This window comes from Chaetodon auriga, chromosome 21, assembly GCF_051107435.1.
Source record: "Chaetodon auriga isolate fChaAug3 chromosome 21, fChaAug3.hap1, whole genome shotgun sequence".
Taxonomy (NCBI): domain Eukaryota; kingdom Metazoa; phylum Chordata; class Actinopteri; order Chaetodontiformes; family Chaetodontidae; genus Chaetodon; species Chaetodon auriga.
In genome coordinates this window covers 20795044-20820159 of record NC_135094.1, presented here as the reverse complement: position 1 = coordinate 20820159, position 25116 = coordinate 20795044, and the positions used below count along the sequence as shown (strand labels likewise).

The following is a 25116-nucleotide window of genomic DNA, read 5'->3' as shown; positions in this document are numbered from 1 at the left end:
ATATATTAAAATAAATAAAATATTTATAATGCACTTTTCATTCATGTTTACAGACAGCACAAGGCAATTAAGAAATATTACAGTTTTTGCTAATTTTACTGTTACCCAAATGTAGATATTCAAGCTTCTGCAAGTTAAGATGGATGAGATGGACAAGAACCCTTAAGTGCTCCCCAGATGTTACAGTATCATTGTCTGTGATGTTGTGACATTTGACTTTCTTGTTTGCTACTTTTGTCTTCAACAACTAAGCCTATGCAAAGGCTGCTAGGATTTTGAGGAGGATGTGTTGACTGCACTTAGCATGCTGGAGTGAGTCTGTCAGTGAGCCTGTACATGCACGAGCAGGTGGATGTAGAACAGGTGAGATTTATCATTGTTTGTTGTGTAGCTTATTTGACCTGAAGGATATGAAATCACCATAGCAAATAACAAATTTTTTATTAAAGGAAGTAGAAGACATCATGAGCACATGATTCAAGGACCGTCGGAATGGTGATAATCTGATTTCAGTTTCAGCTTTTTCAGTTTCACGTTATGAACATGTCATTTTCAATTTTTAAAATAAAACACGCTTTTCAAATCGGCTGGCAGGTTGTGGGGTTCAGAAGATTAACTTTTCATGTTTTGTCATTATGGGCATCATTTTACAACCTCTGTTGCATGTATAGGCAGTATCTATTGATTTAACCTATATACTGTATGTATAGGCATACCGAGAGTATTGCACAGCAGATTAAATGAGTAAAATAACACCAATATATGTCAGTGTCCATACATCCTTATATCAAAATGTTCATCAGCATTGTGTTGAAGTTGGGCACACACCATGCTCGATAAACATTGATTTTCTTGTTTGTGTGAACATCTCCTACTTACACATTTAGAACTTGTCATATGTATGTTTTGATAAGTGACGTTACTGGATTTCATTCAATTTGTCTCATCAGCAGCTAGAACGTGTCATGAGTCAGTGATAGAGAGATGACAGGAAATGAAGGGAGAGAGAAAGACATGGAGAATGACATGCAGCAAACATCCACAGCTGGTCTTGAACCTGGCACATGCATGGGAGGACTGAATGTGTTTATAGCTATGATGATGCCTGGCAAAGACAGAGCAGGAGGTGTTGGCTTTATGAATGTCCACAGCTCTGATATCTCAGTACAGATTCATCATCCTGTCTTTGTCTCTTTGTCTGTTATGTGTCTGCCTCTGTGTGTTTGTGTCTGTCCATAGTTTCACTTGAAAGAGGGATGAGAGAGATACACAGTGTGAGAGAGCATTTATCTTGCTTTCACTGGGTAGAAGTGACAAAGTAATTAATCTTCATTTCTATACAAATCAAGTATGCATCACCCATTCTCCCCAGAACCACTGTGATGTTAGTGTTATACCCTGAGCAGCTCTCATTTAAGTCTGAAGTCATAAGCATATGTGAGGCTGGACAAGCATGCTGCATACGTCGTCTACTGTGATCACTGTCCCTCCCCATCGCTTCCTGTGGAGCTTGAAGGATCTGATGAATGTCAATGTATACAGATTGACTTGTTATTAACAAATAGCTGGGAGGTAGTTGACCTATTAGGTCAAGCAGGTAGCGGCCTGTTATTTTTATATGCTATATATTTGTATTGACTCAAGGAAAACCTACATGAATCTGACCTGCACAAGTGATTTGTTCCTAATGGATCCTAAGGACAGTCAGATGTGATCCATATAGATCCATGGATAATTAAACCCCATCATATGTGATCAACCTGAACAGACCCAAATAGAGAGAACCAACTGGCAGCTGCCATAAAACAAGACCCTACAAAACCTCATTAGGCTAAATATAATCTGGCCTTTCTGGGTTCCTGGTTCAGGTCTTGGTTACTAGTAACTGCGTGGACCTGTAAAAAGCTCTCTTCTCAACTTTATTGGGTGACAGTGGACACTGGATTACCCTCAGTGATGACATTTTGAACATTAACATTTGAACAATCAAACATGAGGAACGTTTATTGAATGATTTGTTTATTCCTGAGCCTGAAAAGGATGTCAGACATAAGCCACATTTCCACCAAACACTTTTGTATCTCACCCATACCCAGTGTTTCCTCTAGGATTTTTTTCAGCAGCGGGGGCAGGCTCTCCGAGAGCCGTGGTGGCCTAAACAAATGACACTTGACTGCAGATTTTACTTTAACAACCTATTTATTGAATGGCCAGTTGAAAAATGCTTTTTAAAGGCTGAATGTAAAAACTAAAAATAAATAAATAAAACAATAAAATTACTTAAATAAAAAACAATAAATAATAATTTCTTGATGGGGCTGTACAATCAGTGGCAAAGTTTGCACCCAGGCTCAGAACAATTAATTTTTCTGGGTGTTTTATAGAAGAGCTCTAAGGCTCAGAGGCTGCATCATCACTTTGCTCTCCTGCTCCTTCACTCGGTTCTCCCCCTACTGTTCTCTGCTCTGCTTCACTTCGTTCCACTGCTCCTGCCTGTCTGTTACTTGTCTTATACGATTACATAAAACATTAATGTTAGATAATTTACACTCACATCACATCTGATTACAAGTGTAGACTCAATTTTTTACCTAACCATCGTCATTCACGAGTCAGTAAAAGGCTAATGATACCTGACTAGCGTCATCTTCATCAGCTGTCTTTCTCTTCTTAGAGAAACATTTGAACAAGCTCATCTGAAAATGCAGTCAGCAGTTACATCATGGCGTGTAGGTATTAGCTTAATGCTATCAATTAGTTTACTCACATTAGAGACACTTGTGTTGGCACTGGGCCCAATTAACTTAAGCTACTGATATGTTAAGTAACGTTAGCTGGCCATCAATATTTTGCAAATGTCTATTTAACTTGTAAAATCTATTATGAGTTTTCTTAAGCTAATTAGTCTACCTTTTCTCCGGTAAGTCGCTGCCCTATTTTCCAAGACGACACTCCTCTGACTCTCTGACTTGGGTACTTAACATGATGTCCCTTTCAAGGCCCCGCTCTTGCGAGTAATTAATGTCGGACTCTGTTGTGAAGTTGGAGACATGCAATGGTGTATTTGCGACAATAAAAATAAATAAATTAATTAAAAAAAAAAAGAAATTTGAAGGAGCAGCGGCTAGGATTTAGGAATGGTGGCCCGCCACTCCAAAATGAATGTAGAGGAAACACTGCATACCTACATGGACTAAACCGTTTCCACCATGATGGGGGTTGTTACCGTGCTTCACAGCTTCACTTTTCCAGCAGTCAGGAAACTACAGACAAGACTTTTCATGGTCTTGAAAAGCTGGAGCATTCATTTACTGACACACTGTACCAATACTTAACATGAACTGCCAGATTGACAGCGTCCTGCTAACCTTTTCTTCTGCTCTGCTCACATTCAACTAACCACACACAGTGCCTTACACACTGATTGCACACTACTCTTATAACACGACCACAGTGGAAGACATTGAATGTTTTGTGTTCTTTCTTGGTTGGAGAGAAGGCTGGAGGCAGCAAGACAAAAGACTTCTGGAAAAAAACAGGAGAGTTGGGAAGTCCTACATCAGAGTGCAGATGACAAGACAATACTGGTCATTCCGAGTCTCCCTGACCAATGAACGGACTGCAGCATTTCTAGGTGCGCTAGGTACCTCAGCAGAGGGGTAGTGAAAAAATGGGATGGATTTGAGTGGTTCTATTGGCAGCATTCAAGAAAGCATGGCTTTACTGTGCCTGTGGTCTTTCACAGACTTTTGAGGCTAGAGATTTTATTTAGTGACATAAACAAACAGTTTTGGCCCTTCGCTCCTAAGCATCATATCAGGTCTGCAACAGAGGTTTTATTTGTTGTTTATTTTAATATATGCTGGCTTGTGAGTGTGCATATGCTGGGCGAATGTGGGCCCACTGAGTGTGGTGTAAATTTGACCTGGAGGTAACCTGAAGTTAGTTAGATTGTATTGTTGTGATTGAAGTCAAAGATAAAAATGTGATTGAATTAAAGAACCGGGGGCATTCCCAGACTAGAAGAAGGATAGGTGGGCTACATACATTTAGAAATTTAACACAGACGCTCATAATCCAAGACATGCAAAACAATGAAATGGACAATATTAATGTTAATAGAAATACAGACTAAGAAATAACTGAAACATACAAGTCAGAAGCCCAGGCATTAAAGTACATAAATTACATCAATCACTCCCTTAGATTAAAGATAGATGAATTGATTCTTTGTGACCCAACTTATTTAAGGTTCTTTTGGAGGCCAGATGTGTCACAGTGCCATCAACTCACCTCACTACTCAGGCCATACCTGTCCCCTCCCATTTCTTCTGGCATTCTCCTGTATTTTTCTTGTCTCTCCTGATGTCCTGTAAACCTCCTGTATTTTTAGCATTTCTAAAAGAAAAAAAAAAATTGATGGGATGCATAACCACCCATGTTATGTGTTTGGCACATTCCCCTCCAGTACAGCAGGTGGCAGTATGTAGAGGGTAGAAGATTAGCAGGCATGCTTTTGTCGAGGAGGCACTCACTCAAATGCCACCTGACAACAGAAGAAGGAGCGCAAGAAGACAGAATGTTAGAGGGATGGATTATCTGCCAAAAGGCTCAAACTTTGTGCAAGTATCTCATTAAATGGAAGGAGGCTTACCCATACTTAATGAAGGGCAACATCAAAGTGCTGCTTTTTGTAAAATATGTCACGTGCATTTCAGTGTATCACACGGAGGGAAAAGCAACAACCCTGACAAGCATAATGCGCCCAAGAGGCACAGAAACATGCTCCACCAATGACTGCATTCATGCTAGCTCTACCATCCATTTTCATATTGACCCTCTGATACCAATGGTCTCTCTTGCCAGTAGCCTCTCTCAAAATTACAACTGAATCATAATGTGTCAGTGATGTGTACATATCCTTCAAGTAATACATAAATAAACTAAGTAGTGTGTTTATATGCCCCATTTGTGTTTTCATTTATAGAATACAGGGATGTTCACAGCATTTTACTTTCAACCAGGTATCTGATTCTGACCACCTAACTGTAGTCACTTAATGTTGTCCTTGTTGCTCTGATATTTTAAAGCTATGTGTTTTCTTGTCTCAATGTAAGGGGTGTGTGGACAGTGGTAAGGGTGGTGGGACGGACCAGGGTGGGGCACCGGAAAAGTGTTTTCAGACACACATTTAATGTTTCTATCCAGTTTTTTTTTCCTGTGTTCCCACAGCAATGGATGAGAAATTCTGTGTAGGCACTTGTAGGGGTCCAGTAGTCCCACTGCCAAGTGTAACTTCAGACAGGGCCACTACTAGTCATTGGCTAATCAGTTTTGTCTTCTGTCTCGTCCAGAGGAGCTTTGATCTTCTTAAATCTTAATCCCAGTCTTTGTTTTGATATCTGGTTCAAGGTGGCCCAAATGGTCTTTTGCAGCTGTAAGACAGGAAGTAGCAGCCTTGACGTCTGGAATGGGTTTTAACATTAAACAATCTCTGAGTTCTGCTAAAGAAGACCCTACATTTATGTAAGCCCTTAAACAGAATTCCTTAGCGTTGGGGTTGAATATCTTTACTTTAGTTTATGTCTTAACAGCACAGTCACAAAGACCAGACCATGATCATGTGTGAGAGGCCAGTGAGGACTTATCATAGTGCTCTGTGTTTTGCAACACAAGTGGAGTGGCTCTAGGGGTGGCAGGGTCAGCCCACCGCTTTGGTCTTGTCTGAAATATCCTGATTATTGCTGTAATATTTGGCACAGACATTCCAGGATGACTCATGATGTTTTTGGTGGTACTTGACTTCCTCCAGAGTCACCAGCCAGTTCAGAGGGAGATGGCTCAAATGGCTCTTATTTGATGGATTGCCATCAGAATTAGTGCATATATTATTTTTTTCTCTCAGGATGTATGGCAATAACTTTGATGATTTTCCAACTTTTCATTTCGCACCATCATCAGATCAAAATTTCAATTTGTCCAATACTATTTTAATCCTTGCAAATCGAATGCCTTTGCCATTACAAAGGATTATTAAAGGCTGAGCAAAATCCATGCACATGTCTGATGCATGTTGTAGAAATTGTTAAGTACAGTTCAATCATATTCTTTGGTCTGGTGCAGCAAAATGTCCAATACAAGCCACAAGAACTGACTCTTCCTTGTATTCAGTGCAGAAGGCAGTGCATTTGAGACAGTGTGAGGAGGTAAACAGCAAGCCTAGGAAGCACAAAGGCTTGATTGGGATGTATCATTAATTGAAACACTAACGACCCAAGAGAGAGTCTTGATCTACTTTGTAATTATCTGCCCACCAGTTGCCAGGAAAGAGAGGGGGGGAGCTGGTCCACACATGCAGGCAAGAACATGCCAACATGCAGTGATATAACTCTAACCCTAAAGCCGTGATGGCCAGTCAGAGGCCTGGAAACTCAATTAGAGGTCTGACCAGGTCTGGATCAAAACTGCAGCGGCGTCTGCAGCGGGGTCTGTGTCATGGCAGTGTTGGATTATGTCACAGTGACCTCCATAGCACATTCTGATGCTTCTGTTGCTCAGTGTAGTGGAAGAGTAACTGTATGTGTAAACAGGTAAAAAGTCCTTTTAGCAACATTAGCACCAGCACTTTTTTGGCTACGTTTACCATTAGAAATCAAATCAAATAGTATCTGGGGCCATTACAGGAAGCCAGTGTGTTTTTGGATCTACTCCTTTTTTATTTGCTGTTAATACAGAGCCCCTTACAGTCACTTATTTCAGGCCATCATTATAACATGTGATGCACATCGCTTCTCAGAGGTTCTCTTTTAAGCACAAACACTGTTGTCATTCTCTAATTTCAGTCTTTCAGCGTTTCACTACAATGCCTGCCAGCAGCTCAAAGGGCATACTTTTTCAGCAGCAAGTTAACTGTGATTTAAAAAATTACTGCAAAAAAGCACAAGTAATTTGAATTACGTTAGCATGACTTTGCTATGTGTAATGCTTTGTGAGTAATTAATCCACCCAACGTCCTTTATTTATTCTAGCCAGCAATGAACAAATAAAGGCTACTCATCCCCTGTGGGCTTGAAAGGTGTAGCTCTTAAATCATAATGCCTCAATGTCCATTGGCCTAACCCTAATACTGAACAGCCTCAGGTGTGTTTTACTAAGTGCTAATTAGCATTGTTAGCATGTCAACATGGTAAACATTAGCATTGTCATTGTGAATATGTCAGCAAGCTGATGTTAGCTTTGAGCTTAAAGCGCCACTGTGTCAAAGTAAAAGCTCATGAAGCTGCTAGCCTGGCTGTAGTCATTAAATTAGAAGCACGTCTTGATTTAAATTTTCAAAGTTTGCATTGTAAATTATGAATTAGGGTTAGGGTTAGGGTTAGGGTTAGGACAAATTATATTTGTCATGAGACGTTAAGTTCCATTTAAAATGCAACCAATCTGAAAATCAAAAACTGTAATAGCAAAAACTGCAACACAGTGTATTCTCTGTGCTTCGTGGTGTGACCTGGTGACTCCCACGTGTGCAGAGAACACAGCACTGGGGGCCTCTCTGCAGAGATGCTCCAGCCTTCAATCTCCACTTCCTCCCATGCCTGCCACAATTATTTTCATTCAAGAACATGGGCCTGCAGGAACCGCCTTCACATCAGCGGGTTGCGAGAAAGACACTGCATGAATTTCTTATGAAGTGTGACATGCCAGATAAGCCTGGGCTGCTTGAAGCATGTTACTTTGAAGTTTTCTCCTCTGCCGCTTTGCCTTTTAATAAGAGCTGTTTATTCACACGTGATGATGAAATCAAATCTTGTGGGCGACACTTGATCGCCTGCAGAAAGCCATGTATTTTGGCCCATATTTGTTATAATCAACACTTATTTAGCAAATCCAGGTCCTGTTCCTCTCATGGCTGCTGCTTGATTCTGTGTAAAAATGAACTCAGTGTGAATTTGTGTGGACTGAGAGAGATTGATATTCATTTCAAAGTGATGTGTGTGCCTGTTAGCTAAGGTGTTTTTGCATGCCTAGTTCTGTGATGTATTGACTGTATCTGGGTCGCACTGTTGCCTTTAGCATAATGGTGTGATAAAACACAATGTAAGCATTTCTCATATTTCAAGCACAACACGCCTATTTATAGAGTCTCAGTCAGTCAGTGTGTTGTTGTCTTGGCAGCATATCAGTTCAGTTTGATTTGTTTCATGTCTTTTGAATATGTCACACAGGGAGACTGAGTGATTGAAGGCAGATTCCACTCAATAAACAAAATCTTGTGGCCTGTAAAAGAGCCATTTAACATGTTAGATCTATGAATGAGTCGTGTCAGTCCCCATACCCAAACTCAGGATTTTGTATCGAATACTGATCTGATATTGGAGCTCTTTTTTTCCAGTTCATAAATCTGCCAATGTCTCTGTATGGATGTGATTCAGATAATTATTCTCTGTGCAGATGCCCCGTGCAGATTGGCTACTATATATGTATATGAATGGACAAAGGGGAGCGTCAGTGTTCCAGGAACATAAGAACCCTCTCAGTGGGAGAGACAATTATTGGTAATGCAACTCAAACAAAAAGTAAACATTAATGGTTATTGTCACTCATTTTATTATTATCTATGTTATTTCTGTTTGGATAATCATACTTGTTTTGCTACTAAAGTTGCCATAATTAAGGTGCTTTGGGAGATGTAAACTGAAGGATAATGCTGCCATGGAGACAGTTATTAGCTGAGAGCTGCAGTGCTGTTCTATGCTAAATCAGCGATTAGCAGTTCCTGAGTGCAGTTTACCAGTGGATGTATGGACAGCTGTCACTCGATTATTTTGATACTGAAGAAAGTGAAGAGTGTGTTTTTTTTTAATTTTCATTGTGTGTCATGTCTGTGTGTTCAGGTTTGTGAGTTATCACTCCCTGGAGTAGGCCTCCATGAGGCTGCGTCACCGTCACTGCTGCACCTGACCGTGTTGATCAGCAGCCAAATCAGCAGCCAAACTCCTATTGTGACCTTCCTCTGTTAGAACAACGGCATGCACCTGTGCCTTTCATATCATGCAGTATCTTTACATCACAGCCCTCCCTCAGCCCCCTCGGGAGGTGCCTCACACTTTGAACAGTCCTGGTGAAAGGCAACATGAGGCTGTAAGCAGACTTATCCACAAGGATATTAAATAGTGCTGTCATGTTTTATTCACAGTTCAAACTACAGCTTGTATGTGGTAAAAGACAAAATATTCAATCTGCAGTTATCCATCCAATTTTAAAACTCACACTACATAACAGTGGCAGCCAGCCAATAGAGGCAAATGTGTTTCGCTCCACCGTCCACAACTGATTTCAGACTCAGCAAAAAATGAGCAAATGAATGAGTTTTTCATTTTTAATCATCTTAATGTGACGTAATGTGAAGATAACAGATAAACAGTATGAAATTAACCACAAAAATGGCTCTATTTCATTTTCTCTTTCCTAAAGTGTGCTATCGCAGCCATGCAATGCACACTAATTTACCACAAGCTTCCTCCGTCTGCAACAACTCAGTGGGAATAAACAGAACAAATAAAACAATGTTTGTGAGTGATTGGCTGAGAAACAAATCAAGACCTCACACAGGGCTGTCCCTGTTAGTATTTCTGATGCTGTCAATAGTTGTATCTTATTGTTCTAGAGGCAGAGACCTTGACTGTTAGTGTGGAAGAAGCCCTCAGTATCTGTGGCGCCACACAGGTAAATAATTACCAGCAGACACTGACGCATAAACACCACATTTCTACATTTATACCAAAAATGCTTAATTATTGATTGCACACATTCAGATCAAACTTACACTGTTGAGGAGAGTGTCCAGTTTCTGTTTGAATTTAGAGACTCTTAAAGATCCTCATGTTTTTTTTGTTTTTTTTTTCCCCAGCTTTACTTTCATTATCATAGCTTTGTTCATCATTCCTGTCAGTAATGTGAATAGCTAATATCTGGGAACACAGTGACATCACTTAAAAGACTGATTCAAGACACAGAAAAGATATGTATCCGTCAGAGCTTACAACCCGCTTTGCTGCTGGTGTTTCTTGGCCCGTCAGACTGTGCTGGAGCTCTGTTGTCATGTACCACAATATCATAACTGATAGAATAATAAGAGAGAATAAATAAGACCAAATACAGTATAAAAAACACAAACTCTCTGACATATTCTTCCCTCTTAGTGTCTTCCCTGATCAGTTTCAGCAATAAGGAGGTGTTTTCTGACTTGTTAAAATCTCATTTGCATGCAGAGATAAGTGGAAGGTGAGAACACTCTGATAATCATCACTTGCCCTGGTGTTACTGTGAGATGACACCACTGTCACACTTACCCTGGGTACCGTGGTAATATTTATGGTTAACTTATGGTTGATGCTTAAAAATGGCACATTTATCACACCTACACGATGCAGTAATAATGAAGTCTCATTTATTTGAGCTGGAAAAGGCATTCACAGTCTTTATTCCGCACAACATGAACAGCCCTGTGATGTTTACAGTGTCGACAGAGTTTAAAGCAAATCCTCAGGTTTCATTTTGTTGTATTAGTGATCAAAATTGTGCTTTGGTCTTGCTTTAACTAGTTATTGCCTAAGTCTGAAAGGTTTTGGATTGTGCTTTCATGTTCTCTACAAGTGTGTGTGTGTGTGTGTGTGTGTGTGTGTGTGTGTGTGTGTGTGTCAGGCTCGGAGTCTTTTCATGCTTTAATGCTGCTGCTGTGCTGTGAGACTCCTGTATTCACCAGACAACAGAGCTCATTAGTCACTCCTCAGGGAGAAGAGCAAACACTCTCATGCTCCTTATAATAGGAAGAAGACAAAGAAAATATGCCTGTCATACTTTGCTCTGATGTCATATTTACTGTGGCAGCTTTTTGTATCATCCCTCATAGTTTTACCACTGGTGGACAGCATCTATAGCAGATTGCATACTGTGATATTATAATAAAGATTGTTTATGTTTGAAGAATGTTGAACAATATAGGTGTTTTCAGACATTAAGTGGTTGCAGCAGCGCGTAACTTTGCTGTGCCGGCTCCCGACTACCTTTGACCCTATCAGGCTGTGCTCCACAGGCTGCTGCTCGTCACTATCCACCGAGTGTAATCTCATCACACAGCTAAGCAGGTTGAATAGAGAAAACAGGCAAGAATATGACACGATTAATATACATGTTGCTTTTTGTCTCAGACTGCATAATCAAGCCTTGAAGCTGATGTTGCTCCAGTGCTGTTTTTCATAATCCATCTGTCTGTTCTGTGCTGGTGAAGAGCTGTAAAAGTGAACTCAGAGACGAGTGAACTCTGCTCCTCGACCGTTTTCTTCCTTGCAGATTCTGTGGTTGCCAGGGTCACACTGCAAAGCACAGCAGCAAGTTGGAAAAAGCTCAGCTATCACAAATTCAGACAGCAGCAGCAAGGAGTTGTGCATAGAAGCGACAGCCAGCGTCCCTCTCCTCGTGTTTACATTGAGAACAACACTCTCATATCGGCATATAAACATTGCCTGAACCTGGTAAAGGGTCTGTTCAGCCAAATGACACAAATATTTTATGACTTCCCTTCTTTCCATGCAGATAGTTTTGGGTTTATCTGCCCATGTTTTGAGAGATCTGTCTCTGGAATTTGGGCTTCCAACTGGAATTTCATCTGCAATACCAAAAGCAGTGAATATGGGAATGCTCTTGAATCAAAACTGGAGTTGTAAAGTGTCCTCTGTGCTGCTTTTTTCCTGCAGGATTCGTTAAATGCCAGGAGAATAGTTGAGGAGAAAATTGTGTTTTTCACGTTCTATAATTTTTTGTTCTAATGCCTCAAATTAAATTTGTTTCCTGCTCAGTTCAGACAGTGTTATATTTGTGATTTTCAACATTTACTCAACCAGGCAGATCTCACTTATCAAGCTTGCCTTGCTTAAACATACTACCAGGAGTTTTTAACTGGTCATGAAACAGTCTCAGTTTAATACTGGTGCCTCGCGATGACTTACAGAAGCGAACAAGACCATCAACCATCATGTTTACATGTTTTGGCCAGAGTTCTGCAGTGAGTCGTATGTTAGCTGATTGAAAGGAAGGAGCAAGAGATTTTTCTTTAGAGAATTGTATTTTTGATGTTATGTTTTGTGGTTATGGCTCATAATGGCGTAGGATCAGCAAAGAGAAACAAAAGCTAAAAGAGATAGAGATAGAGGATGAGTGTTAACAAAAGTCAGCCTGTGGGACTGTGGGATTTCAAAGGATTCCAAACTAATTGTCCCTCCTCCTCCTCCTCCTCCTAAAGGACAATCTGACTCTGCATCCTGCAAACAGCTGTGTTTAAAAAAAAAAAGGTAGTAGCTTGTTAAAAAAATAGCTCACTAGCCAGATCAAGAACTTTATGACACACAGCAGTGAAAACACGTGCTTTTGTCCACAGGGTGAGGAATTCATAGGAATGTCTCAATCAAGGCTCACGTTGTTTTGGCTCCAATCATGATTTGCTAATGCCAATACCAAGTTATGCACTTTGGATGAATATCAAAATGTATCTGGGACATTTAAACAATGGGTGTGACCTACTGACTTTGATACAAATGAAATCCAAAGTCCTGGGTCGAAACTACTAAAGTGGTCAGCTTAAATTGTTCATATGACATGAATTAGACATGTTTAATGTGAAGGTCCTGACTCCTGAAGCTGATGACCAGATGATCATTTTACGAGAGAAGACTCTTCACTCTGTATATACAGAATACATATATTTAATACCGCCATATGTCATATCAATATCAGGGAAAACAAACAAACAAGAAATACAGCCCACAGGCCCATCAACCTTCAGCAAACCACGCACAATATAGAGTCACTAACAATCCAACATTCATTCAGGTTGACATGCATGTGGGAGTCCAATGGGAGAAGAGGTGGAGACACATGGAAACTTCAAGCTGTCACACTGTACCACCGTATATCATTTGTGTGTGTGTGTGTGTGCGTGCGTGCGTGCGTGCGTGCACGTGTGTGTGTAACCTACTTGGTGCCTCAGCAGTACAGCAGACTGTGGGAGCCTTCATAGGCTGAGTGGGACAGTGACAGATGGACCTGTAGGTCTACAGAGAACTCAACTGTGTTACACACTCGCCACTGCTCACTTCAGCTGCTCTCTGATTGGCTGGGTTCAGAGCCTCCTTTCTGCATGATTGATCCCACGCGTGTTTGTATATCAAATGGCACACACACTGCATATGTGTAGAAATGAGTGCATCGGTGTATGCAAACATTGTTGAAGGAGACTTGCATTTTACATTTTTTATGGAGACCAGATTGCACCACACAACAAGCGCTACACAAGATGGAAACAGCACAGCACATCTGAAGTATTCAGAGAACAACTATATCTGAAGTCCCAGGAGCACTTCTTCTTCGCTGTCATCAGTACGTGTGGATCTTCTGCCAGTCACCTTATATGGCAATATGTGTAAGTCTATTCAAATCAATATTCCAATCAGGACATAGTAATAATAATAAATAATAAATAATAAATAATAAATAATAGAACTTATTACTATTGTTACTAACTTACTATCTAAAACACAAATATGAATTAATTTCTTTTTACATGTTAATACATGTTATGTAAAAAATGTCTCATGTGCTCAGTGTTCCCACACGTCCAGGAGAGGTTTGCAGCCGTAGAATTGATAAACTTGTCCCAGATGTCCTGGAAACAATGAGTTGCCCTGGAACTGTGTCAGATGTGCAGCATGATTACCATCAGGCTGATGTATGAAGTGTCACAGGTGTCACAGGCTGCAAATGTCTTTTTGGCCAGCATCCCTGAAACAGCTGCAGCTGATTTTAAAGCTCTGTTCAGCAACAGGAACACTGAAACTAATTATGTCCAATTTTTACATATATGACAGTATTGCTCCTAAAACATAGAACTCTTCAGATAATAATAAAAGTATATCTTTATATAGTGCTCTCTCTCTCTCTCTCTCTCTCTCATTATATAATATTAGAATTATCTGGAATATATTTTCCATTGTTAGCTCCACACATCTCCTCCATGATAAACGTGTGTTTCCAGGCCTGCTGCTGTATTGACTAATTGCTGGGTGACAGTTTAATGATTTTTTTTTTTTTTCGATAAAAAGTAACAGATCCTTGGGGGGGAAAAAAAAAAAAAAAAAACATTCGCAGTTTGACAGTTCCTTCTCTTTGTTGGATTTTTAGATCAAATAGGAATTTGTTCAGTGCTTTAGTTAACAGCTAAATGCAGACATTCACATCAGCTTCAGCTGTGCTTTGTTAATGCCAATCAGCAAATGTTAGCATGCTGCCACACTAAATTAAGAAAGTGAACATGGTAAATATTATTCCTGTGAAACATCAGCATGTCTGCATTGTCACTATGAGCATGTTTGCATGTTAACATAAGCATTTAGCTCAGTGCAGCTTCACAGAGCTGCCAGCCTGGCTGTAAACTCTTGTTTTCTATGTTGTGTATTCTTTGTCAGTTATTGCAACAATGATTCCAAAATAAACCTTAGCTATTCAATGCATGTTGAATGAAGTTACACTAATCGTCGTATCATCTGCTGTCACTCAATCCCTTGGTTCTCTTGAATGTCCCCCAAAACCACATAAAGAAATGGATCACTCCCTAAATTATTAAAAAGATCCTAGAAATGTTCCCTCTTAAGGAATTATCAGGTATCATACTCATGTTCTGAACACCAGGGTGTGAAGGTAATTTTAGTCTGTGAACACTGGATTCATAATGTATGTATCCTGTGATTAACCACTTACTGATGACATTATATAGTGAGAGTACATCATTAGCATCTCTCTGGTGTGTCTGAGCATGACGCCAGCAGCATATAGATTTGACCTGGTTCGTATTAAAATGGGGAGTGATGACGGAGTGACACAGTAATGACAGCCATTACTCACAGCTGTCAGTGTGTGCCCACCTGACTCCACACACCCTCTGCATCTCCATCTCTGTCTGCCTCTCCATATCCAATCCGTCTCTCTGTCTTCTCTGACAGCCTTCACTTATGGATTCCAGCGTGACAATGCACCCGATAAATGCATTTCCACTGCTGGAGAAAGAGACAGAGAGAGAGTGTGAAATAACAACTATAACAAAAAAGAAAATCTAAATTACTAAAGAGCCAGAGGTGGGTATTTAACAAATCACAAGCATTCCAGCATGTCAGGAAATGGAAATGTACGAGGTATGACAGAATTATGAGGAAGTTCTCCCCGCAGGAGAATGCAGCGAGACAAAAACACGCCTTTTGGCAAAAAAAAGAACATAAAGTGTGTGTGAATGAATAAGGGAAAATTAGAAATAAGATAGGGTGTGCTAATCATTCTAGGGGCTTGCATGGTGTAAAGATAATGAAGATAGTGGTTTCTGTTTGCTCTTATCTGAAACTGGGCAGGAAATCTTACACAGAATACTTGAAATGAATGAGGAAGACATTAACAAAAATCAGACTGAAGGCTTTTTTCTAGTATTCACCAATGCACATGCAGTTTATATGTTTGCCTCTTGATACAACTTTACAATATGTTGGCCTGTACAAGTGGCTTTTAAGAAGCTTTTCAATGACATCGACCTTGACTTAAGATTATTTTGTAAGGCTGCTAATCCTGAGGTCAAGAACTTGTACTTACTTGTGTATTTACAGTATCTCTCAGAAGGAAATACACTGAGTGTATTTGTCTTCTTTCATGTGAATTCCAGCCCCATTTGCTGCCTCAGCTCTCCAAATGCTGCTCCATAATTCACTCACTTCAGAATCAAAACTTCATATTTTTTGCATGTCATCAAGCAGCAGGCTGTCTTTAAGTGTGATTGGCTGAAATCACATCAAATATACTATTTTGACTTGTCATAGGGAACAGTGTTTGGGGCTGATGCAGAGGTTACAACTTAAAGGGGAGATTCACTTTTCATCAAGTGTCTCTGAAAACAATATTTGCATGTCCATGTGTGCAGAGATCTCTTCCTAATGCTCTTCCAATGTAAGAGATGGAAGAGAAAATCCACAGCCCTTGTGCCATGAGAAAGTGTATTCAGGATTTAGCTGAAGCTAATATGAGTCTTGAGCAGCCTGAGTTAATCAGATCTCATGGATTTTACACAAACAATATGTTGTCCTTGACCGTTTTTCCTTGCTGTGCTGCAGTGACTCAGACAAGTGATTTTGTACAAGAAGTATCCCCCTGGAAGAAAATGTTATCAGTTTGAAAAATTAAATGCGCCAATCTGGAGAGAATGTTGAAAGATTTTTTTAACCTTAAAAATGTATTATTTCCCCCACACATTTTATCAGCAGATTAAATACAATAGGATTTTAGAATCTGCACAAAGGATCCAAAAAGCCTGTGCAAGACAACAGAAAGTAAGCTGTAAAATCACCTAATAGTAGTTTGTGTAGTGTCCATTATTAATAGTCGTCCATTGCATTTGGAAACTGGTGATCAATGAAAAAGAGCAGCATGTCACTTTCTCTAAATGTTTTCCTTCTGAAAATAACACAAGAGGCAACACCTAATATTTCTTTGTAACATCCAGCATTTTCTATGCCGTTGTCATGTTTCCACTCAGCCTGCACCGAGACAATCATCTATCAATGTTAATAATTCTCTGTTCTGCTTTGTTTCTGGTCTGCCCTGCCAAAAAAAAAAAAAAAAGAAGAAGCTTATTTTAGAAAAAAATGGCTGTCCTCTGCCACTTATTCTTGGAAATAAGCATTAAATGAGCAACTTCCCATTTTACAATAACAGGCTATGAAATGCTTTTTGTTAACAGAGATGGTGGTGTTTGGACTCAGATTATGTCTGACAGGCAGCGATTTGAAATGGACTGCCCACCTACAGCAACTCAACACGACAACAAGAGTGGAACAAGTCTTGCACCAGGTTCACAAAAATTGGATCGTGCTCATTTAATTGTACACGCAAAATCAATCAGTGTGAAATAAATCATGGTTTTGTAACAGGACAGGCAAAATGTACTGGCTTTGTCTTCATAGCAATGGTGGCAAAGGATCATGGGACAATTTAGCCTTCCAACAGCGATGGCGAAGGCAGGACCTGCCCTACCCTGCCTCTGACTGGCTAGTACTTGTTTTCATTGGTTTGGTTGGTTAGCTGTAGGGATGATGATGTAAGTGATGATTGGTTAGGGTCAGGATATGAGGGTAAGCCAATCAAAGGCAGAGTTGGCCAGGTCATGCCTTTGCCATAGAAGGATTCATAAATTTGCCTCCAGGACATGCTCTGGCCTTTGAAGCCAGTTTGACGCTATAAAATCTTCCTCCTTCAGTGACAGAACATCATCAAACAAGTGCATAAGTAACACAACAGTTCAGATAACTACACAACACAAAGAGAATGATTCAAACAACGTGCAAGTTATATTTTCAGTGAGAGTCCTGCAATCACCATAGCAGCAATAAAAAATGTTAAAAGAAATCCTCTGTAATAACTAACAAATTTAAAAGTTACACACATTCACTCAATGAGCAGTATGACAATAAAACATACCTTTCTCTCTAGAATTGTTATCAAAAATCTTAAAATATTCTTTTCCACTGACAATGACAGAAAGATCTGAAAGAGATGTCATATGAAGAGCGATTAAAGCACTTAGAATTACCAACTCTCGTCTATAGGAGGTACAGAGGTGACATGATAGAGGTGCACAAACTTGTCCACAAAGTATACGATTCCACAGTAGAGCCTGTTGTCAGTTTTTGGAATGATGGGTATGAATTAAGAGGGAATTCCTTAAAACTCCTCCCAAAAATGTGTCATTCTGACAAAAGAAAAAACTCTTTTACACTTAGGGCCGTAAGAGTGTGGAGAGTGAGCTTCCAGAGGAGATAGTGCAGGCTCCATCAGTGAATTCTTTTAAAAATAGACTAGATAAATTCTGGTCAAATAAGGATTTTTTATACAATTATAAAGCAAGTATATGATTTTTGTGGATTTGGACTGTTTTTGAGATAATGTGAGAGACTATCCTGGATACGTTGTTATATGTATTTAAGTGACATGTATGCATTATTGAGGTTTTTAAACTGTATATTGTATTTTCTTTATTTGTTTTTTTTGTATGGTTGTTATTATTTTGAGTCTGATGTAGAGGATTTATATCCTGTGTCAGATGTATTTTCATTAAATTTCATTAAATTAAAATAAATTTCATTAAATGTCTCCTTTTTTGTTTGCTTTCACAAACAGAAACTTGACAGTCATGTGACATAAATGCTGAACATTAGAAAAAAATAGGCAGAAAAAAATGTATCTCACTATTTTCAAGCCTTTATTGTTAAATTTGAGTGTTTTGTGCTGTGGACCATCAGTATATACTGATATAGCTAGTTGTGATGTTAAACTGATGCTGGGGATTCTCAAGAACCGCCTGAAAGCACGTATGTTAGGAAGAACGTGGAATATGCAGGACTTGCAATCTCATGTTTCTTTTTCCTTTGAGGATCAATGAAGTACTCTATCTATCTATCTATCTATCTATCTATCTATCTATCTATCTGCCTGCTTCTGCTAGCGTCATTACAGCGCGCCACCCAGCCGTGTGCCATGGAACACGCTGCTTCAGGAGTTGTCATTTTCATTTTCATTGGCTGTTACATCTTAGCTGTACTCCAAACAAGTGGATTTATTAACTCCAGAACAACATTACAGCATGAGCCAACCTTGCTCATTCACAGTTTGTCTCAGCTTAGCTGCTTATTCTAACTCTCTGATTGGTTCCACACTATGTCTGTAAACCTGTATTACTAAATACTTGGACACCCAGGCAACTTCACAGCTACACTGTTCACCAACACATCATCAGGTGACCCATTTGGAACTCAAAATGGATCATTTTGCTAAAATGTGAGGAGTGAGCATGCCTGACTCAGGATCCTGTCAATGAGATGATATGACAAACAGCACTGTTAACAGTCTTTTCTTATTTCTCTCTGATGAAATATGGGCAGAATGAGACTCAGCCTTTGACAGTGGTCAGACTCTCTCTCTCTCTCTCTCTCTCTCTCTCTCTCTCTCTCTCTCTCTCCAGCTCTCCTTCCGTTCTGTCTCTTCTTTCATTGTCTCCCTCTGCTTTTCTCCTGTCTGCTCCTGATTTGGTGAAATATGGTAATGCATGTCATAGTTCTATGTACAGTTTACACACACACACACACACACACACACACACAGAGGGAGCTCCTCCTATTTGCTTACACGTCCCTGTAATCTGTCAATCACACACACAGACGTGGAAAGGGGGTGAGCCAAGCCTCCTCATCTCTTACATACTTGCACATCCTCACCCCCACCCTCTCTCTCTCTCTCTCTCTCTCTCTCTCACACACACACACACACACACACACACACACACAGTCTGTAGTCGCAGCAGAAGCGAGCAGAGGAAGCCAGGGTGCTTGAGCCTCCACCACGATCAGAGAGCGGCTCTTTGCGTGCAGCGGAGCCATCATGAGCCGGTCAGCGGGTTTCGATACCGCCGGAGAGGAGGAGGAGGCCGGCTAGGAGAGAGACAGAAAGGCTTTGTTCTAATTAAATGTCTCTCGCTCTCCTGCATCATGCTGTACTTCCAGCTGGTGATCATGGCCGGAACCGTCATGCTGGCCTACTACTTCGAGTACACCGACACCTTCAGCGTGCACGTGCAGGGCTTCTTCTGCTACGACACCACCTTCACCAAACCGTACCTGGGGCCGGAAGACAGCAGCGCCGTCCCGCCCGTCCTGCTCTACACCGTGGTGGCCGGGCTGCCCACGCTGCTGGTGAGTGCGCCCTTCATCCGCAAACTTCATCCATCACACCTGCAGGCTCGCTGATGCTCACTTTTGAAACACTGTAGATCACTGAAAGATAAAATCATTTCCCTCGACCGACAACCGATAATTGTGAACTGTTTGAATCACTGATGAATTCTTTAGGTTATTTGACAAGCAAAAGCATTCTGTGGATGCAGACGCTCCAGCGTGGGTTTGGGCTCTGAAGTGTTGGTTGGACAAAGTAAGACATTTCTATCTTATTCTGGGCTTTAGAATCACTTGATGACAAACTGTCACAGTTTTCTGATGCTTCTTGACAGAATAACTAATAATGAAAATATTTATTAGTCACTGCCCTCTAAAAAAATATCTCATTTTGCTGCTAACTGTCCAATATAATGCAAAACAAAATGTCAAATGTCACATACACTGTACATCAAATGTGAAGCCCACCTGTTTAATCTGGTGAATTTTTAGCCTCATTTCATTTGAGATAAATGATCTCCTTGATTTTTTCCCTCAGCATAGCCTTTTCTTTGAGATGACTTCTGCCTGATCGTTGCTCCATGATGTAATGTCAGAAATGACAATGTCAGATTTAAAAATACATATCCAGACTGCTTCCCCATAACTCACCACACAAGATCAAATGTGAAACCTACACGTTTATCCGTATTGACTTCTTGTCCTGGAAATTCACCAATGTGAGATGACTGCTGGTCAGTCTGATGAATTATGAGCTGTCATCCTCGATGGAACGTTGTCCTGAGTGATTGTGTCAGGTTTCAGCCTGTGTGTAGATTACTGCTGACTTTGGTCTGATCTTTGCTCCACAATACAATGTCAAAAATAGCCCATCAAATTTGAAATGGCGTTTAACTGAGGTGACTTGCCATTGCTCAGTAAACATGGTCAAATGTGAAACCTACCTGTTTGTCTGCTTCAGAGTGGAGCCAAGAAAGATAAGTAAATATCAACCTGAACGATTATTAGCTGCTGTCTCTGAGGGAATATGGACCCCCAGTTTTTAGTGTTGTTGTTGTCGTTTTGCCTCTTGGGGGCAGTGCGAAAGCTGTACAGCATTTCTGTGTTATCACCTTATAGGTTCAGCTGATATGGTGAATGTGTCAGCAAACAGTTGCCTGCTCATCCAGGACATACAAAGCAACATTAGCATTCATTTGGGTTGAGCTCAAGATCTCTGTTGAGCTGCTGAAAGCTCGTCCTGTGTGTTCATCAGCTGGTCACTGGCTGCTGTTTGGTGCCGAGCAGGTGGTGCATGCTAGGCTTATCTGAGCTTCTCTAGAACAGTGACTTTAAATTTCGGCGTTGGAAATGTGCTATTGAAAAAGGAAACATTGTTATTGAAATGCTTGTGTTAGAAAAAGTTGTATTGGCACTGAAAAAAATATTTGCACTGAAAATGTCCCACTGAAAAATAAAACACAACCAGTAAAAAATATTTTATTTTTTGATTTTTTTTTATTTCAATGTGTGTTTCAATAACAGTCTTCGGGCCCTTTTTTTTTTTTTTTTTTTTTACCCTATCAGGTTTTTAGGTTTTCAGTTTCAACTTTCTGTTTCTGTTGTATTGTGGAGGGGGGGTGGTTTGAGGGAGGTGCAAAGAGAGAATCATTCGCACATCTACATACTAATGACAAAATGCACTTCTCTGGATCCAAAGCCTCAGATATGACCACACACTGAGCACATAGTATCTGCTTCCATGAGTTTACCTGGTCTGCCAGTGGGTTGCAGGAACAGGTGCTAACCTTAGCTAATGTCAGCTATCAGAGCTAAGCTAAGCCAAGCCAGCTCCTACCTGGATTTTGTTTAAAAAAAACAACAAAAAAAAAAACTGTCATTGAAAAAAGACAAAAAAGACAGACGTGGAGAAAATCTCTGAAGATTGTCATTGAAAAGCACATCAAAATCCAAAAATACCAAAATAACTTGTTAAGGTTCCAGTACATCTTTTCCAGTGTTTCAATGACAATACATCCTTCTTCAGTGCCAAATTTGATTTCCGATGCCAAAATTTAAACTGTTTGTTTGACAACAGCTGCCTGCTGCTCCTGGAGCAGGACTGATGAGAGTGGAGTTTGTGGGCCAGAAAACCAAACCAATGACCTTTAAGAGGCTTGTTAGTTTGACTGACATCTTCCAAAGTTCTCACAGTCATTTGATCCATTTTGAATATTAAAATATAGATTGGTGCAGCTATGAGATACAGCTTCCTGGCAGATCACAGCTGACTTTTGCCTTAGCTGACTTCTGTGTTGTGATGCTTAACACGACAGGATCATATTTAAGAAACCTTCAGCATCTGTGTATCTGTATTGATTGGATGTCTTCCAAGTGGAGCCATCAAACATGACTATTTTTTATCTGATCAGTCTGATGAGTTGTTAGTCAGTCCAACATCTGCATATATTCCTGTGGTTTTTGCCTCATAACCTCAAAATAACAGGTTTAGACTTAACTTGGACTGCAGAGATGTCCTTAACTCATCATATTAACTCCCTGAATGAATGATATTTGTGTTATTTTTCACTGCTCGTGTACTGCTCTGCCAATTATGAGCTGATTGTGGAATGAACATATAAACTGTAGTCAGCAGGGATGCAGTGCACCTTGGATGTTAAGTGCCATGATTACTGCTGCAGAAGCTGGTCTGAAGTTTACACACCGTAACCCTGCTCTGGACTGTCTGTACACCTCTGTGTCTGTTTCAGCTGCTCGCATGCTTGCCTGTCTACACACGCACGCACGCACACACACACACACACACACACACACACACACACACACACACACTAATACACACCGTTGTGTTCTCATAACTTTTGGGGACATTGCAGAGACTTACCCAAACCATAACCATGATAACTCTGACTCTAACCTTGACCTAAACCTAGCTTTACCCTGACCTTAAACCAAGTCTTCACCCTAAAATTAAATGCGCGCAAAATGCAAATTGCAATGGGGACTTGTGTTTTGTCCCCATAAGGAAGGCAAGTCCCCCACAATGTGACAGTGTAAACAGATTTCTATCCCCACAACATGACTAATACACGTCCACACGTACACACAGCTGAAATCACTATGGAAAACTGAACACAGCCCAGGCATCCTGCCACATCACTCAGCACATGGTCTCAAAGCAGCAATATTGCATTTAACCAGATTTAGCAGCATAAGTTTGCTTCTATCTCCTCTGCTGCCCTGAGACTTTCTCTTTGATGGCAGCCTTCACTGCTCTGCATACCACTTTTGATGTAATTAAGTTGGGATGTTTTTATTCAGACTGACAGGGTATTCAACATGTAGCGTGGTAGTACAAGTGAGCAGGTTCAGTGCAACATGGGCAAGGACTTGGACTAAGCATAAGAGATTGTACTGGTACAGAACAGACAGCATGTTAACATGTGTTTTCCTTTTCAAATTAGAGTAGAACAAGGGAAAGCAACCCCGATAACTAAAGCTTAACAACCCGAATGATGCTTCCTCAGGAAATTGTATTGTTGTCTGGATGATGCAGCGAGAGGCAGATGGTGTGGGCTTTTAACAGTTTATTAATACAGTAACAATAGCAATAATTCCTCTGTATCTTATGTCATAAATGGTCACATCATATTGTAAAATGTGACACAGCAGCATTTACACAGTGATGGATTTCAAGAATAAAACATGGAACGTCACTTTTTCTAAAAAGAAACGAGGCATTGACACACAACATAAACTGTGAGTGTGATGTGTGTAGAGGTGCATGTGGCCATTTTGTAGCAGCCTGTTGTTGGTTTCACGTGATTTAATGAGGGTAAACACAGTGGACATCCGTTTGTGATGGCACTGAGCTCTGATGCTGCAAATCAGATCAGAAGCTGCAGATTTATCAACATATGTGTCCTGCTAAGTTCAGATGGCTGCAGGGTTTTAATGAACTGAAGGAGAAACTTTTCATACAGTATAAAGCAGCTGACACCGTAAGAATCAACATAATCATTTATAGATAAATGCAGAATGATTTGCTGTTGTTAATTTTAACACATCTACTGGTTGGAAAGTGTTTAATTAAATTCGTTTATTGATATTTTTAGTCTCAAGTCTAAGATCCGTTTGCTACCAATATACCAACAACTCACTTTAAGCTGCCTCATTTAAATGAGTCTCCCAGCTGTCTGTGCCTGTCCTCCCACCCATGCACCAAAATACCACACAGCTGGGCAAACACAATTTCATGGTCAGGGACATATCAAACTGTCGGAGCACCTCTTGTATTGGTTGTTGCCCTATTTCTTTATGGCACAAATGAATAAGATATATCAGGTTGTGGATACACACATTAGTTGAATGCATTTATTGCTTGTTTGGCTATGCACATGAGATTTGTTGACAAGAAGAGAAACCTTGTTCTTTAAAAATGAAGTGCTTCAAAATTCTGATTGAGGCTACTCATGAAAGAAAAAAAGAATTTGTAAAATGTTATCAAAGTATCAAAATTCTGACTATAAAAACATTTGATTGCACTCAAATTATTAACTGTATGGTTGGAAGCCATCTGTTATTAACTATGCATAGTTAAAATGACATATTTCTGTGTTCATCTAGAGTTTTGAATGTTTTTTTCAAAACAGACTGCAATCCTTTGACATTACTGCCAGAAGTCAAAATCTGATCCAGAAGACAAACAATGAGCCGACCTGAATGCTGTGAAAAGGCAAATTTAAATTTGCAAATATTTCTATGAAAGCAGTTGCTGTTCAGAAGCAATGTTAAGAGAGTGACTGTTCACCAGCACTACCATGCCTTTTATTTCAATCCAGCCCATGTTGCCCTGTCATGGTCACTATAACACAGAGATACGGCAACTTTGACAAAAACCACATCTGTTTTTATGTTCACTGTCATGGATTTTTCGATTAGAGCAAGTTTATCAAATATCGAATATCATTTATTGAATATCAAAAAGTTAGTTTCAAACTGTAATGAAGTGAAATCAGTAGATACTTGGACGGGACATCAGTCGTGGTCTGCAGTAAAGTGATATGTGCTGTTATACTGAGATAAAAAGTGTGAAGAGAGTGCTACATTCTCCCTAGACTTACACTCACATGTCTAGCAGGGACTTGGGGGGGTTGTGTTGTTTGTCAATGAACAGGAAAGCCTCTTCCTCCTGCTGAGACTAAGAAAATGTAATGAGTAGCTGTGATTCAAGTGTCAGCAGTACCGGAGGGGAAAAAAGAAATGCTTTAAAGGTACTCAATAGTACAGCATTTAAAGGACAGGCTGA

General features: G+C 40.1%; 1 protein-coding gene across 7 annotated transcripts in view; it reads left to right on the top strand.

Annotated features, from left to right (window-relative positions):
* plppr5b (phospholipid phosphatase related 5b) overlaps positions 1 to 25116 on the top strand; it is a 139934-nt gene that overhangs the window by 11423 nt on the left and 103395 nt on the right. For 4 of the 7 annotated variants that reach the window (XM_076761181.1, XM_076761179.1, XM_076761180.1 and 1 more), the window contains exon 3: positions 19641 to 19829. In XM_076761181.1, the coding sequence (XP_076617296.1) occupies positions 19641 to 19829 (189 nt within the window). Of the gene's footprint in view, positions 1 to 19290; positions 19830 to 25116 lie in introns of those variants that run through there. The other 3 variants (XM_076761183.1, XM_076761182.1, XM_076761178.1) reach the window with 1 other exon arrangement.